General features: G+C 45.3%; 1 protein-coding gene across 1 annotated transcript in view; it reads right to left on the reverse strand.

Annotated features, from left to right (window-relative positions):
- C12H1orf21 (chromosome 12 C1orf21 homolog) overlaps positions 1-18,429 on the reverse strand; it is a 220,764-nt gene that overhangs the window by 124,201 nt on the left and 78,134 nt on the right. Inside the window, exon 2 of the mRNA XM_047520488.1 lies at positions 12,097-12,320. Coding sequence (XP_047376444.1) covers positions 12,097-12,190 — 94 coding nt within the window. The 5' untranslated portion in view covers positions 12,191-12,320. The remainder of the gene's footprint in view (positions 1-12,096; positions 12,321-18,429) is intronic.

The raw sequence follows: 18,429 nt of genomic DNA on the forward strand, positions 1-18,429 counted from the left end.
TATATTGTGATTTAATAATACAGCGTCGCACACGCGCAGGGCTGCGTTTGGAATGACAGCTTCAGGGTTCATAATTACCCCACCTAGGTTGAGGCTGACCACTGAAGGAAAGAGAATGACATCTACACTCGCCTTTCCCAAATGTTCAACCGACGCCCCTGTTCCTAACACCACTCTTGTTCTGTCTGCATGACCTTCTCAGTTTTGGGGGGAAATCAGGGTAAAATTCCCCAACATTTAAGACTCTCCAGCGTGAGCTGTTTCCTGCCAGTTTGGTCATGTCCCGGGCCCCCTGTGACATGGCTTACCAGCACAGGCATGGTGGACCTCTGAGCCTTTGTTCTCAACCTCCAGCTCCCGCCCCACCTCAGTTCCTTTGTTATTCATCTTTTAAGGCTCTGCAGAGACTTTCATCATCCTCTTTGTGGGTCCTCTGTTCCTGGGATGAGAGACCCTTCTGCATCATCGCCACACGATACTGACACGGTGTGGAGATGCCCATCTGCCGCCCCTTGATCAGTTCCTTAAAGGCAGAGACCAGGTTTACCCATCACTGTCGCCTGGTGCCTGCCAGGACGCCTAAGGCAGATGAGCCAGTCCACAAGGTTTCAGAGACTGAAGGGAAACGCGAGGACTTCAATGAAACCAACAAGAGCCGGGGGTCAGACCCCATCTGTTCACCTGTCCATCAGTGGGACCCCTGCCGCCCTGCCGCTATTTCCAGGGAGAGCGCTTCCTTATGTGGGGAGATTGCTTGGAACACACAACGGAAGCCCCTGGAAGATGGAAACATCCGAACCATGTTTAGCCACATAAATAGGTGCACTCAAGGATAAATCTGTGAGAGATTCGAGTCATACGGAAATACACAAAGAAGGAAGGAAGAATCACCTGAACTCCACAACGGAGAAACTGCCACTGCTGAAGCTCTGGTGGGCCACCTCCCAAGCTTCGCCCGACCCCCTCACACAGAATTTTCCACACAATGAAACAAAGGAAACGGGCAAGTAAGGTGGGCTGTGGAAGACCCCGCGCTCTTCACTTAATAACAAGCTGCAGACTTCTGTCCATCCGATACCTACACACGGACCTGATCTTTTTATGATTCTAATCCACGCATGTCCCAACAGTGGAAAAGACCCTGGAACGTACCGGGGTGAACAACGCACAGGCTGTCCCATTATCTCCTGGTGACAGATCCCTAAAAGTGGCACTGCTGGAGCAAAAGACACGCTCATCTAAATGTGTGATACATATGTGACTATTCTGTGCCCCAGAATAATTGTCCTGGTTTGACATTTCCCCATTGTGATGTGAGACAGATGCCCAACCCTGCCCAATTAGAGGCTAACGAAAATGTTTTGCTTTGCTGTGTTTTTGTTTGGGGGAGCTGATGTGGTTTTACCTTTATCATGGAGAAGGTGAATATTTTTCTGTGTGTTTATTGGCCTTTCACATTTTCCCTTTTTTGAAGGCTTGGTCACAAACTTTGTCCATTTTCCAAGATCATTCTTTCCTTACATTATTTTGAAAGGTCTTTTAAATTAGCAATATTTACCTTATTTGTGCTGCAAATATTATTCTCAGTTTGACGTCTGTCTTTTAACTTAATTTATAGAGGCTTTTTTTTTTTTTTTTTTGCCATGCAGAGGTTCAAGGCTTTTATGTAGCCGAATTAAACAATCTTTTTTTATGGCATTGAATTTTGCAGCATTTGAAAAAGACATTTTGTACCCTAAGACATTTTTGTAACCTATAAGAAGCACTTGTATATTTGTAGTACTTTTATAGTTTCACATTTTCCAGTTAAAATTTTAGATTCATCTAAAACAATTCTAACATGATGGGATAAATTGAGGAATTCAATTGTAAAAACATGGATAACCAAATATTTTTATTTTTATCTTTTTAAATTTAATTCATTGATTTATGTTGGATACAGGGGATTGAACCCAGGGGCACTATACCACTGAGCCACATTCCTAACCCTTTTTATTTTTTATTTTAAGACAGGGTCTCACTAAGTTGTCCAGGGTCTCACTAAATTGATGAGGCTGGCTTTGAGCTTGCAATCCTCCTGCCTCAGCCTCCCAAGTTGCTGGGATTACAGGCGTGCACCACCACACCCAGCACCAAATATTTTTAAAGGATAAAATGTGAGTTGAAATAGTACCTAATTTGTCTTTTTATTTCAGTTGGTTACAGATGCATTTTTCCAATTATAATCCTGGGGGTATCATCTGTTCCCTCTGGTCTCTCTATGGTGCTTTAACAGAAATAAATGTCCTTACTTCTATAAACATCCTCCCTTTGCCTGACACACACAAAAAAGTAGGAAAATGCTGGGTGATGCACCTCACACACTTTTGTAATAATATATGTCTGATAAACAAAAGTAAAGTTTGTTCATCTCTACGGTGGGAATTTTTAAATCCACATTCACAGAAATATGGGATAATATTATATTCATGATGTGACATATCTTAAATCATATTCTTAGTTCTTTTTGATTAAAAGACACATTCCTTACACAGAACAAAAACCAGTGTAGATCAAAGAAAGAACCAACCATAGTAACACAAATCTCTTAAAATCCAAAATAAAAAGATAAGGATTGTGTGATAATTGACCATTTTTTTTTAAGTTTGGAGAATTACGTATCTGCAAGAAACTGATTAAACACTTTCCCCTAGTCTGATCAGGGAAGAGCCATCAACCACTTCCAGGAGCTGCCAGGGGACAGGTCAGAGGCCCGTGGGTCCTCAGCCTCTGGCGTGAAGGTACTAAGAACAAACAGCCTCACCCGGCGCTCATCATCTGCCGCCAAGTTGCATTCAGTGGCTTGACGTGATAACGTAAGCTTCACAACAGTCCTTCTAAGACGGGCAAAGACTAGGATTCCCTACACTGTACAGATGGAGAAACTGAGGCAAAGGGAGGCTCAGTCATCTGTCAAGACTCCATGTTAGTGAGTAGCTCAGCCACGATTTGAAACCAATCTGCCAGATTTCAGGACTGTGTGGTTACCATGACACTGCGTTTCAGGTCAAAAATAGCCTTAATTACCAGAAGAGAGTCTCCAGACATCCTTATTTAAAAGCTGAGCCTGAGCTCAAGCAGCTAGTTAACAACTGCTTCCCAAATGCGCCTGAGAAAAGCCTGGTTCAGACACGCCACCTCCAGGGCTCTTATTCCTAAGGGATCCTCTTCCCCAGGCAAGAACCAAAAGCCACAAGTCTAGCCACAATTTCACTTCTTTAGTGTACTGAATTAGGATGGGTCTTAGCTTCAGTGTCCTCTTCTTCCAACTGGGGACGATACTGATAATAACTACACACGAAAAAGCCTTACAAACTGTGAAGCAGTGGTTTTGTCTTCTTTGTTTTATGGCACTGGGCGTTGGGGGCGCTCTGCCACAGAGCTGCAGCCCAGCCCTTTGTATTTTTACTTTGAGACAGGGTCTCATTAAGTTACCCTAGTTGGCCTTGAACTTGTGATCCTCCTGCCTCAGCCTCCTGAGCAGCTGGGGTTACAAGTGTGTGCCGCTGCACCTGGCTAACAGTTGTGTTTGTGACACCCTGTAAAACTTCAGGGGCAAAGGAAATAGCCAGGTTTAGAGCCCGGGGTGCAGAAGGGAGGACTCGCGCTGGTCTCCAGAGAGCAGGCCTGGGGCTTGAGGAGGCTTGCACACGCTGGCTGGGCACGGAGGTCCTTTCTGTCACCCGGGCCAGGATTCCAGGAAGCAGCCACTGTTTTGGATTCCTGAATTCTGTGATGTCACTCAGGAGAAAATAACTCCGCGGAGAGCTGCTGTGGTAAAGAAACCTCCCACCTCCGCTCTTCTTGTAAGTCCCTTTTTTTAGAACTTCCCACAGCGCCAAGCAAACTGCCCGCAGCCCCAGTCCTCTGTGCCTTGCACTGAATGATGTGAGGGCCGGAGGCGCCGGCAGCTCCTCCTCGGCCCTCTCCAGGGCCAAGTTCACTTTCATTTCCTGCCCCAGAACGCCAGGCAGCTACAGACACATGAGGCACCTGCAGGGCAAGGGAGCCACGGAAGGAGACCCCCAGGGGCTCTCTGGGCCCTGCAGGCACCGCCCTGCGATGATCTGAGAACCCAGAGGCCCCCTCCTCTTGCAGTCAGGTCCCTGGCAGCAACAAGTGACAAAGGCACGTCACTAAAAGGACATGACGCTGGTTGGTGCGTGAAGGAAAAGCAGCGCTTGGATTTTTCCTTTTTCTTTTTAAAATACAGAATGCAGAGAGCAATTCTGGACTTTGTCAGAATACTTTTCCAAGAAGAAACATGCACTAGCTTTACCTCAGCTAGACCAGACTGGACCCAAGCAGCCACCTGCAGGGGGTAGATTTCGCAGTGGTCCAGGTTGGGCTAGGGCACTCGGGCAAATATCCTCACAGTCACAACTAATGCCGGAGTGCCCATTACGCACCAGGCATGTCCTACGCGCCCTCCCGCCCACCCGGCTCCGCGTGGTGGACACTGCCATTGTCTCCATGTTATAGATGTGAGCGAAGTTCCTTGCCGAGGGCAGGACAGGACTCGGACCCCGGCGGTGAGACCAGCACCCACAGCCCTTCTTTGCATGCTCCCATTCACACCCCATCTCCCCTGCCGAAGCGAGCGCCCGTCGTGGCCAGGAAGCACCCATGGGAGGCAAGGAAATGAAGATGGTCTCCGTCCTCAGAATATGCAGTTAAAACCCTTGGCCCGGGTGGACTGGCTCATGACTTCCTGAGGCTCCTGTGCACTTCTTGCCACCAAGAGCTTTTTGAGGCTCAGCTGAAGACTTCATTTGTCTTTCAAGCCTACACCCAAGACTGTGTTCCTCACTTTTTTTTTTTTTTTTTTTGGTACCAGGGATTGAACCCAGGGACACTATAACCACTGAGCTACATCCCCAGCGCTTTTTTATATTTTTATTTAGAGACAGAAGTCTCACTAAGTTGCTGAGGGACTCACTAAGTTGCTCTGAACTCCTGCCTCAGCCTCCCCAGCCGTGGGACTACAGGCGTGTGCCACCGCATCTGGCTTCTCACTTATTTTGACTAAAAGTGTTTCAGCTTTTAGGACTATGATCTAGCCCTATCACAAACCCACCAACACTTTTCCTGCCCTGGGGGTTCTTAACCATCCCTTAGACTCCTGGAAAACAAAACCAGAAGGAAGACTCCCTTTCTAACCTTAGGGAAATAAGAACCTCAGAAGCCAATGGCAAAAAAAAAAAAAAAAAAATCTATTAGGGACACTAAGGAATGCCACTAGTTAGCACAGAGAGGAGCAGGTTAGAGAGCTTTGCTCCTCCTCATACAAGTCACCTCCCAATCCCTGCCATCTTGTCCTCCCTCCCCCAAGAGAAATACCTTGCGAGTCCTGTTCGGTTCTGTTCTGTTCTGTTCTATTCTATCTGTACTGGGAATCGAACCCAGGAGCATTCTACCACTGAACTACATCCTCAGCCCTTTTTATATTTTACTTTGAGGCAGAGTCTCTCAAATTATCAAGATTGGCCTCCAACTTCTGATCCTTCTGCCTCATCTTCCAGAGTTGCTGGGATTACAGGCATGTACTGCTGAACCTGGCATGAGTGACATTTTAATATTTCTAGTAGGCACATTAAATAAAAAGCAGGAGAAATTAATTTTAATATATTTTTACCTAACCCAATATATCCAAATTACCATATTACCATGTAATCAATAGCAAAATTATTACTAGAATATTTTACATTCTTTTTCATATTAAATGTTCATTAGTATGAAATTAAAAGTGCTCTTTACAGTTAGAGCACATTTCTGTTAGGACTAGCCACATGTACCTAACAGCTACAGTACTAAACAGCTCGGACAGGATTCTCTGTTACTGTCTCACAGATATAGGTATCCTTAATCTTCCCTTTATACAATGAGAAGTTATTAGAGGAATAAACACTGAACTATTACTTTGCCTTTAACTGCGTTCGATTTTTAAGTATGTCTGATGTATTTTCTCATTTAATCTTCACTATAACCCTGTGAAATAGGTCCCAAGAGAAATTTTAGGTGGGTAGCAGATTGGCATAATGCCATCTCTCTTTCTCCCATACACACATGCCACGCGTACACACACACATACACACACACATACACATTGCCATTGTATGTTTGCAATTTATGACCAGTCAAGGATGGGAACATAACTGAAGCTACATACAATATAAAACCCAAGTGATAGATTACAGCCAAATTGTTTGTGGCTTTCCTGCTGCTTGGTCTTACACCACCATCCCAAAAGAATTTACTCTAATAATCTAGGCACCTCCATTTATGGGGGTGTTTATAAACATCAGACTTGCTTGGTCCTTAAACCAAACTGTGCAGCCCTCGAGGTCACCTTGGGCATAAGCAGGCCCTGGTATGGTCTGTGCCCAACTCGATTCCTGAGCAGTTCCTCTGCTTTCTGCTCCCTGGCCTTCTGGGAACTCTGGGTCCTCTCAAGATCACACAGCCCCTGCCACATGGGATAACCAGTTCATTGAGAGAGATGACACATGGAGATAAACTACATCAAACAAAGTGAGGACATAGAAAGGTATTTCGGGATGGCAGGAAAGAGAGACTTTCTGCAGGTGTCAGCAAAGGTTTTATACAAGAGTCTGCATTTGGAAAATTAGCTTAGGAGATGAAGGCATGAGAAAGGCCCGTGTCAAGCAGAGGTCACCATGTCCTGGAGGGCCTGGAGCACAGAGGTGTGGGATGAGGTCACAGGGTGAGTCATGGAGACTGGCTGGAAGGACAGCATGAAAGGAGGCTGGCAAAGTGGGTATGAGCCACCTTCAGAGGAGCTGAGTGTTGACTGAGGACGTGGGGTTGGGCTGGAGAAGAACGAGGCACAAAGTTCCGGAGCAGAAGATTTAAACCCAGTGGAGGAGTACTTTAGAAAAGCCACCTAACCGTGGTGCAAAAACACAACAACAAAAACCTGGAGTTAACAACAGCAAGAAACAAACAACAAAGAAGACCAAGGGGAGACAGTTCTGAGGACCCTGGAATCCTCTGGGTGGGGGCTACAACCACCGAACTACCTTAGCGATTGGGAAAGTGCTGCGAGGAGGAGGGGGAGAGATTCATGAGATCTGGGAACAGACGGCAAGAGCCAGCAGTGACTCAGTTTAAAGACTACGCTAGTGGAAGAATGGGACTAGAAAAGGTAGGAATAGGAAAGTCACTGTGCGAGTTTCTTCCCCTAGTGGTAGACTGAGAAGAGGTGAGGACCCAGGTTTTGACATGTTAATTTCCTTAATAAGGCCTGAATCTATTCTATACCCTCTTCAGTGTCTCAGTGAATGACCACTGACCAAATCCAACACAATCTGGCTCCCTTAGAACTTGCTTAACTAGTTCACGATAACTTGTTCCACTGTCGGTCATTTATTTTTTTGCAAGCTGGTCTTGGCAACGTGCTCAGCTGTCCTCTGAATGACCTGTGCAGATCTGCTGACCACTGTTCACATTTGCCCTGACCACTGAGGGGAGGAAAATTCCAATATGGAGATGGAACCTTCTATCCAGGATCCAACTTCTGAAAGGGCCACAGTTGGTTAAAGCAGAACTTGAGATCTGAAATCTTTTATACTTCAACATTGAACATGTAGGTAAACATGTAGGTTAATATCAGTGATAAAGTTCCTCACCAAAGAACTCAAAAATTCTTTGAAATCTAGGAGTCAAGATCAAAATTCAGGTACACCATGATCTCTGCCAGCAGCGGTGATACACACCAGGCAGGAAGATCATAATTCGAGGCCAGCCTGGGCAACTTAGCCAGACCCTGTCTCAAAATGAGAAATAAAAAGAGTTGGGGGCATAGATCAGTGGTAGAGTATCCTGGGTTCAATCCCCAGTACCACCAAAAAAAGATGCCATTTGTCACATATTCCTCAATGGTGGGATATTCTACAGAATTCTGTCAAACACACTTCAAGTGGTTTGTCTCCTAAATAATCCAAACATCAGAGAAACCAAACTGCTTCACCAAAATGAAAATTACCAGTTGTACAAAGACACTGAGCATCAAAGCTCTCCAGTGTCTCTTTGAAATCTGTGAATTAACACCTTTAGGAAAAGAATCTACGGTGTGTGCGTGCACATACTTACTCTCAGAGACACATACTTCACTGCCATCCCCAGTAAGCCACCCTTCACAGATCTTGTCAAATCTTCAACAATAGGTTGTAATAACATTTTCAAAACATTTACCTTTTAAAAGTGAATGAGATCATTTTAGTCAGTGAAAAATATGCCCTGGTTGGAATATAACCCAGTTGTAGGGCTGTAATTACCTCTTCCCAAGGGTATGGAACCATCTCAAAAGATGGTTCCCCAAATTCCTTCCCTCCTCAGAGATGGTGTGCCTCTGTGCTCCCTGGGCTGCCCTCATGACTAGATTTTATCAAGAGAATACAGCAAAACTGACGTTCTTGGACTTGCCAGCTCAGGTCTTAAGTGGCCTAGTAGTCTCCACTTCCTTTTAGAAGATGGTGGCCATGTGAAAATTTGGCTACCCAGTTGGGAGGAGAGGTCTTGGACACAGAGGCCTGAAGCCCCGGTGGATAGCTGGGTCCAGCTGAAATCCCAGCTAAATGCAGCTGCATGACTAAGCCCAGGAGAGAAGAGCAGATGAACCCCAGTCATCCCACAGAATCCTGAGAAATAACAAACCAGTACTGTTTCAAGCTACTACATTCCAGCTCATTTATTATCCAATCAAAGATCACCAAAACAATGGGTAACAAAAGATAGCACATGGTTAAAATGAGCCAGACTTATCATTCATCTGCTACCATCTGGGACCATCTTGGGATTCTGCAAACGTCTCCTTGCAAACTAATTTAAGTAAAGTAACACAGATAGGACCTTCTCTTGTCATATTTAAACTCTAGCAGACAGTAACATCTAGAGTTCTGGCACTTATCTTGACATTAGATTCTGTCAATTCTGCCCCCAGAGCCCTGGTAAAGCTAGGAAAAAAATATCTTTCTTGATTGGTGAAGCTCTGTCTGCCCTTATTTAACACCATATCACAACCTTGCTATATTTATGTTAGACTAATAAGATAATGGTGCTACATCACTACTGTGGAGATGAAGAAAATTAAGCAGAGGACCTAACTGCACCTTATGGGTACAGACTCGATGGAGCCACAGAGACAGCAATGACAAGGTAGGTTTGGAGTAGGTGGATTAGCCCCAGTTCTTGACCCTCCCTGAATCCACACCCTGGTCAGAGTGTACCGTGAATGCACCAAGGTCAGAGTGTACTTTTCTGCCTCTTGACCTCGGGCTTGTTCGAGTGACCTGTTTTGGTTGGCAAAACATGGGTCTGAGTGACAGCAGGCCAGTTCTAAGCCACATTTGCAAAGCACCATGCGTGTGGCTTGCACTCCTGCCCCTAAGAGGAAGGAATGCCCTTGGCGCACTGCTCCTAGGACTAGGAAAATAGAGGGAAGGAAAGAAGTGCCACCCGGACCAGCCCACCAACTCATGACACTCACGATCAAGAAAGACATGCTCACTATGGAACGTGACTGAAATCTTAGGGTTGTCTAATGCTCAGCAACCATCGACTAGCACAGCCTCCTTTCTCAGATGCTCACACCTGCAAGATGCTCATGGTTCAGTAGAACGACGGAGTCTTCCTGGCTATGGAATTGTGACTAAATCAGGAAATAGGTGGTTAGGTGTTCTCATGGCTAAGCAGGCTGAAAGCACAATATCTCTACTATCACCAAACCTTGTTCTTGCAGTCTAAGATTATCCTCCTCAAGATTATAATTTGGCATTTAAGTTCTCTATAATTTAACCCTAACTGAGTTTTCTCCCACTTACATTTTATATTCCATGCAAACTGGATTACTATAATTCTTGACTATATCCCACGTGACTTCTAACCTTTCCTCCTCTTGGTTCCTCCTGTGCCCTTCACCCAGCAGGTTTAGATTCCTGCAGCCCTTGAAGGCCAGGTTCAGATGTCGCCTCTGTAAGAGAGAGAGCTGCTCCGATTCTGCCTTTCAGCGAGGCTGCCCGTCCTACGCCCCCCACTCTAACTTTTTCCTCTTCTGGTACCAGGTTTGTTCTGCCTCCCAACACCACCGTCCCACATAGCACGGTGCGTGGATTATTCACCTCTGTGATCTGCATAGCATTTAGCCAATGCCCTTCCACCTAGTACACAGCATTAAAGAATGAGTAACCAATGGGAGACGGCTGGGCATTAGGAAACATCAAGAAAGGTGGCCAGGGGTGCTGGTGCACACCTGTAATCCCAGCGACAAGGAAGGCAGCCTCAACAACTTAGTAAGGTCCTAGGAAACTTAGCAAGACCCTGTCTTCAGATAAAAATAAAAAGGGCTAGGGATGTGGCTCAGTTGTTAAGTGCCCTTGGGTTCAATCCCTGATAGCAAAAAAAAAGAAAGAAAGAAAGGAAAAAAAAAGAGGAAAGAAAAGACAGGTGGACGAGTCTGAGAGAGAGAGAGACACGTCACTTGGTAGACAGGCAACCTTCCACCAGCTAACATATCTGTGTTTCAGGCTCCAGATATGCAAAACCGGATGGCACATATTTCACAGGACTGTTGTGAAAATTCAACATGAAAATGAATGTAAATGCCTCCCGGTGTCTGACATATGGTGGCAGCTCCATACAAAGGAGCTCTGTCACAAAAATGATAATGACACAGAGGCCTCACGTAGAAGCTACTTCCAACAAATCCCTGATGTTAGATTTTTTTTTTCTCTTAAAAGTTAAGCATTTGTGGGTGACTGTAATAACTCCAGTTCCAATCAGCTATTTTCCCAAAAACCAAGGCCTCAGCAACCCGGATTCTAGTTTTATTAAGATGCACATACATGCATTATTTTTCTCCATGGTACTAAATTCTATAGGCAGTCACAAGAGGCAAATGTGTCCCAGCCAGCAAATACATCTTCTTAAAACAACAAAACAAAATTCGCCTTCTCATTCGGACTAGTTCATTTTCATAAAACATTAGCTCTGAAGTAGTATTCCTAATTCTTCACCAGAGAACCAGAGTAACCAATTCAACGGATTCAAAGCTAGAGGTCAGACAAGCAACAGAATTGTCTGACAGTGTCCAAATGGTGCAACTCAATGCAAACGTTATCTCAATGAGGTTCCTTATGCAGCAAGAGATGAAGAGGTATTTTTATAAGTAATCATGTGAATGTCAAGTGGTAGATATCATTGGTAAAGTCATTCAGCAAAAACTGCTTCTCTGCCTTCTATGCCCTGGAATTGTGTACACATCCCTACTTTATCAGAGCAGTAACTGATTACCCGGCAAACTCAAGATCAGGAAACTCAAGAGCCTGTAAGTGGCCGGGCAGGTAACTGGTGAGTGGCCTGGGCTTGGTGTGCCTCTGCAGGCAAGGGTGAGTGCTTCACTGGGTGCCACGGGCTGACTGAAGGGGCAACTGCTACCCCACCTGCTGAATGTCACCTCAAGGAGTGAAGACGCAGGGTTGCGAGAGCTCCTGGACAAATCTGGGGTTTTATGTAAAGCATCCTGATTTTTAAGGTGGAGAGGGAAGCAAAGAAAATATATTCGTGATCAGATGTGCACCTGGCAGTTTGTGACCTTTGCACTTAGATATAACGAGGTCAATTTGAATTGTCATAGAGTGGTTAAAAGATGACTATAAATGCACTGCATCTGTATTTTTGAATATGAAAACACATAATTCACTCAATTTACCCTGAACACCCCTCACTCCCTCGGGCAGAAACCCTCACTCATTCTTGCTCTGGACCCTTTTCAGTCTTACAGTTCGTCCCCACCAGGACATTCGATGGCCACTGTCCTACACATCTGTTTGAATCCTCCTGGTTCTAGAACTTGGTGCTAACTCCTGCGTGAGACCTCCGCAAGCCTCCGTGAAGCCCCCTATCAATCATGATACAGAAGGTCGGTGCTGAGTTCAGGTCTTGTCACCCCTTTACCCCAATGGCATTAGACACGGATGGTGACAACTGTTCACCGTCACCTAGAGCCGGCAGTCGAGGGCGCCGAGGGACAGCACTCACCGCCAAACGCGTCTCCGTTCTGGTAGCTTTTCCCTTTCTGGGCTTCCTCTTCATTTTGAACAGTGGCAACATGCTTGGCGGAGGCACAGCCCATAGTCTCATTCGGTCAGCTTCAGCCGGGCTGAACTGCAAATCATCTCTACAGACAAGGGGACATTTTTTTTTTTTTTTCTTTAAACACGAAGAAAATCCACCCGCTGCTGAGCCGGTCGAGATGTGCGCACCTGCAGGAGAAGAAAGCTGGATCAGCACGGGAGACTCCAGCAGAGCCAGAACCTGGTGGCGGAATGGCCCTGGGCGGCGTGACCTGCGGCACGCTCCGACTCATGCAGGACCCTGTGGCACCAGGGCCGGGAAGTGGCACTGAAGAACAGAGTGGCAGTGGCCATTCCCAATCCATTCCCACACAGAAAGCAAGATCGGAGGACAGCCCACCCGACAGGTGGCCGAAGGGTGGACTTGTAGAAGAACTACAGGAAATATACATTTATTCCCACGAGGAAGTATTTGAGCACCACGACCCGCCACACAGGCACACAGTGTGTTTACAGGCTTACTAAGGCTCTGAAACCCCAAAACCTTCAGAGTCAGCCAAGCAAGATCGTGAGCTCCAGCCAGTCAGGGGGCTGACAGAGGCTTCTGCCCTTCTTCATCCTCCCCCGCAGGCCCACTCTTCCCTCAGATTTTTCCAGAAGGAGGTAGCCGTCCTGTTCAGACTGAAACATGGACCAGTCTGAACATTTCCGGTTAGGGCTGAAAACAGTTCAGGGTTCTATTTCACCCGAGGTGGCACTCTGGGAGCGAGGAGATGAGAAAAGGTCTTACACTTCCTTTCAATGACATTCTGCTGAGCTGTCTGAATGTCTGAAGGATCGAGCAGAAAATGGAGGGACAGGAAGAAAGGCAAACAAACAGCTGTCCACCTCTGGGCAGGGTCTGTACGGGCCCCTCACAAAGGCACATGGAGCGCTTAGGACACACCGCGAAGGAGATGATGGTCAGATCAGCCGAAGTGACTCCGCCTTCCCCACCCACCCAAGGAGTGGCCAGAAACCTCAGCGTCTGCAGAGATCAACATGATCGTTTTTGCTTTCTATTTCCCTCCCTTATCTGGCCAGAGTCCTATAGGTGATCCACTCCAGTCCTGTCCACCCCTTCACCTCCACCCATCCCCCCAGACACAGCCTGGAACCCCTGGCCTCCCTTAGCCTCCACTGGCACCTGCACCCACTGCTGGCTAGGCACGACCAAAGCTCCAGGGGTACACAGACAGTGCTATGGAGTGTGGCCGGGAGCTTCCCGCAGGCTGGACCCCACGCCCTCCTTCCTAGAACCCTCAGGGCACCTATGGATCTGGAAACCCAATCACTTAAACCGGAAAACCTCAGCCAAGAGGACTTTTCAAATTAACCTAGTTCATCTAATACATGAACTTAGATACAACGGTCATGATCTTAAATCACACCAAATACAAACTGCAATAACAACTGACGAGGACGAGAACATTAGTATGATTCTTCAACTCCTTCACTGGTTACGTTACATCATTAACAGGAATACCGGGTTGCAGAGGGAGAAATTTTACAAATCCAGGAGGATTTACATCTTCATACTTTAGGTAACTCTGGTTGACATCTTTTCTTCTTTGTGGTGCTGCAGGGCACTGAACTCAGGAACACCCTATAACTGAGCTACATTCCCAGCCTTTTTTATTTATTTTGAGACAGGGCCTTGCTAAGTTGTCCAGGTGGATCTTCCTACCTCAGCCTCCTGGGTCGTTGGGATTATAGGCAAGCATCATCGTATTCGGTTCAAATTTTCATCTTTTGAATACTATATGAAATCCAGTCCTATGGATTTGTGCATGAGAGTACACACCCACACACAAACTATTCTATTATTTAGCAGAAATATCTTTAAAGTCATAGTATTTCTATTTGATGGTTTATTCATACTGGTGTGCAGAGTTCAGGAGCCTGCCAGGAGAGAGATGTGGACGTTACAAAGAAAGGCACCCAGTAGTGTCACAGGTGCTGTGATAAAGGTTTTGCAGAGATCTCAGACCCAAACTATGACTGGGCGGAGTCAGGAACTGAAGAAAGGAAGTGGTGTTTTTGTAGGTCTTGAAGGTTTGGTCGAAGTTCATCAGGCGGGAAGGACAGAGGCAAGAGGCAGATGTCAGGACCTTTCTGAGCAAGAGCACATTTATTCGTGTGTGTGCTTTTTTAGGAGGAGTGAGTGATGCAGGGGGACAGAGAAGAGGCTAGGACTGTGGGGGCTTGGAGAAGGCCTGACTGCCCTTATCCAGCTTCAGAAGCCACCCCCAAACACAGGAAGTCTTTCCGACCCAAGTCTGCACACATTGTGAGAAATATCACATGAGTGTAGAGATCCATTCTGCCAACCTGTCTCAGTTCCTCAAGAAGCATCCCTGAAGTACGGGAGGGATGGGAGAAGGGACGGGGCTCCAGAGGTGGGAGGAGGGAAGCCCTCCTAACAGGAGGTGCCATGAGCCAGCCAGTGATTCTTGCTGCTGCTGTTCCATGTACCCCCGGCCGCACCTTCCCTTCTCCTTCCTCACCTCCAGCACCAGCAAGGGAGGTCACCCGTGTGGGCTCCCAGACAGGAGGAGCCCCACTTTACAAAGAGGAAGTGTGAGAGAACAAATGACGCACACCCAGGAGAGAGGACCTGCGTGAGGAAACCTGGCCTCGCCTACCTATCTGCTGCCTCCTCTTTAGAACGAAGCTAAGGAGAAACAGAAGCCAGCAGAGGACTTTCAGAATTAAGAGACAGTTTGCCACCTTCCTCTTTGGTAGTCTTCTCCCTGTTCCCTTCCTCCTTCCAATTTCATTTCTGAAATTCCGTGTTTCTTGGACAGTTATCCAAGTCTCATAGTCACCCCGCCCCTCTCCTTGGGGGATGTGTTCCAAGACCCCAGCTGGATGCCTGAGACCACAGAGGGTACCAAACAATAGGTAAACTATGTTTAATTTCCAAATCAGACCCAGTAAGAGATTAACAGCAATGACGATAAAATAGGACCCTTATAATAAGATGATACAACAGTTAAGTGAGCATGGTCTCTCGTGAAAGTCAAGACCAATATTAATATTTTTGTTGACTGCTGGGGACAAAAACTGTGGAAAGTGAAACTTCAGACAAGTTAAACCACAATTGTTAAGTGTCTAAGATGCACTGTCCTGTGCTACCTTCGAAAAGCATTTTATGATGATTTTTCTGTGTCTTAAAAGTTCTGTTGATAACAAAATAATTAATTGGAATTTAAAAAGTTGATATTACACATTGAATTAGATACACTGAATTAGGATAAAAAAAAGAAAACTTAAGAATTTTATTTGCTTATGGCACATGCCTGTAATCTCAAGTACTCAGGAGGCTGAGGCAGGAGGATTGCAAATTTGGGGGTCAGATGGGACAATTTAGGGAGACTCTGTCTCAAAATAAAAAATGACTGGGATACAGCTCAGTGGTGGAACTCCCCTGGGTTCAATCCCTGGTATCACACACAAAAAAAAGGATGTCTCTCTTATTCCAGTATTGGGGTGAAGGTCATGTCAACAAGCAGATTCGATACAGTTTACATCCAATTAAAATAATTACTTAGGATTAGATAGATAGGTAGGTAGATAGATTTTTTTTAAACTGACTCTAGGTGTATTTCACAGCTGGCCCCAAACTCCTGAGCTCAAGTGATCCCCCATCTCAGCCTCAAGAGTAGCTGGGAGTACAGGTATTCACAGCCTGCCTGGCAAAGTTTTTATGTTTTAAAGAGAACTACTGTTCAATGGAGCTTTCTCCAAGTCATAAGTAGGTGTAGATTTCGTTTTTGAAACAAATACACTACATATTTTACAGTAATTAAAATGAGTGATATTTTCCAGTCTTATAAGTTCATCAGAAATACACTTTAATAATGAACCTATTTGAAGGTGATAACTATGAAGTCATTTGAGGGGCAGGAGATCTCTAATTCATAAAATTAGTCCTGGATCACTGCAGAAAGTTTTTTACCACGTTACTTAGATCCTGGACCTAAAAACAATCATTTAATCAAGAGATATTTGTTGAAAACTACTAAGTGACAGACGTGTTTGGTATACAGGTATTAGGTATACGGTGGTAAAAAAGACAGGATATGGGTTTCCTCTCTCCCCATAGAATAGGACCTGCCAGAGGAGCTAATTAGAGAGACAGTGTTGCAGCCATGTGGCCCAGCTACCCCAGGGCACCCCACACGCACCTGACTCAGCTGTGGGAAAAGGAGTGTCAAGAGATGTCTGGTTTGAGACCCAAACACAGCTAGAGAAGCATCATCAAAACACCCTTGAACTGCATCTCTTCAGGGACTGAGGTCACGTCAAGGTTTCCTCTTCCCCGAAAATTCTTTCACTTAACCTCAACCCACTGAGACCTCACACTGAGCAGGCTTTCAGAATTTTGAGCAAAATCATCTGCCCAAGAAAGGGTCTCTTCAGTTGGCTCCTTCACATAAGCGCTGGGTGTTTGTCATTTTGCTTTGTTTGGGATTTTAGCCTCCACGTTTCCATCAGTCTTGGGCTTCCTCTACCCACCCCCTCGCCCCTTGTTCATTTTCCATGGCACTTAGGTGAGTCTGACCAGGCCCAGGGTGCTTACGCACAGACCACAGCACTGAGCCTCTGGGAGAATCTCATTTTCACATGTTGTTATTAACAGGCTGCTATTTTTCAAGTTGCACATTACAGTGTGAAAATTAAACTGAAGTGTCTCTTTGATGTTTGATGGAAGCTTCTAAAATGAGGTCTCACTGAGGAGGACGTTTTTAAGCTAAAGAATCTAGCAATAGGACCACCAGGCACCTCTAAAACCATGAGGTCCAATTAATTACCCAGGGCTTTGTGGAAAACCCTCCCCACAGGGTTGTGTCTACCTTATCCTGCGGCAAGGATAATCCACAACACCACAAGCTCACCTAATACAATGCTGTCATTATAGGATATCTGACCCTCTTTGGGTAAAATAAATCAGCAAAATTGTAATCCAATCCAAATTCAAAAAAAGGATTTTAAAAACATGCAGACAGGCAAGTGCATCCTTCCTCTCCTCACGCCATGCCATGCCGCATGCCTTAAGTATCCTATGGGGAATGTTACAGAATGTTCTGTGTTACACCAGGGGAAGATCTCTCTACCCCAGTCCATTACTTTCAAATGGACACATTTTACATATTATACACATGATATAAGGAAAAATTACAACAGCTTTTTTTTTTTTTGGTACTCAGGATTGAACCCAGGGGCACTTAACCACTGAGCCACATCCCCAGCCCTTTTTAATATTTTATTTAGAGACAGGGTCTCACTGAGTTGCTTAGGACCTCAATAAGTTGCTGAGGCTGGCTTTGAATTCCCAATCCTCCGGCCTCAGCCTCCCCATCTGCTGGGATTACAGGCGTTTGCCATTATGCCTGGCTACAATGTTTCTTTTCTTTGCCTTAAGTTTTCATCCAAAAACCATTTTTATAAGACTGGGAAGTCAAATAAGCAATGTCTGCTTTTGAGAAAACCCGAAGAGACACCTGAATTTTTTTTTTTTTTAAAGAGGCTTCAGGAAAATATTTCTATTTACATAACATTAAGAGTAATATCACTTCCTGCTCATTAAAGACCTTTTTCATTTTGGATAAAAAAAGGCAAAAATATTTTAAACACTTTCCTTGTCAAAAAAGGCACTCGTAAAAAAGAATCTAAAGTGATAAACTCCATAAAGAACATTCAGGCCGGAAAGAACATGAATTCACCACACGGTGCGGCGGGGACCGGGGAGAAGTCCTCTTGGTTGGCCAGCAGTTACCGGCATGGCGGTGCAGTGGCTCCTGGCCTTGCAATCACTTGGCGGCAATGGGTACTCAGAGAGCTCTGAAGTCAGCAGTTAAGAAAAGAAAGTAGCTACATTATTAATAGATCAGGAGCAAAGTGCCCCCTTTCTACCTCTGATTAAAAAGGGAAATCAAAACAAGGCAACATCTAAAAACTCCTTTCTTTTACTGACAAAACAGCCAACATCTAAGCTCCATGAAGAAAAAAATATATAGATATATATAAGTATATATATAATAAAAATAACAAATCAGTCTGTTTGCCCATCTGCTCTGCTCCGCTATAATGAGTGTTAACACAGCAGCCCCCTGGGGGGGAAGAAGAAAGGAAGCTTAAAAGTGATTTCTAATCTTTATCCTTGGGCTACTGTTAACACCATTTCACATTTCACTGTGAACATTAAGAATCATGTGCACAGGGATGTCACATTTGACATGAGGATAATCCGGGA

The sequence above is a fragment of the Sciurus carolinensis genome, chromosome 12 (genome assembly GCF_902686445.1).
Source record: "Sciurus carolinensis chromosome 12, mSciCar1.2, whole genome shotgun sequence".
Classification (NCBI taxonomy): Eukaryota; Metazoa; Chordata; class Mammalia; order Rodentia; family Sciuridae; genus Sciurus; species Sciurus carolinensis.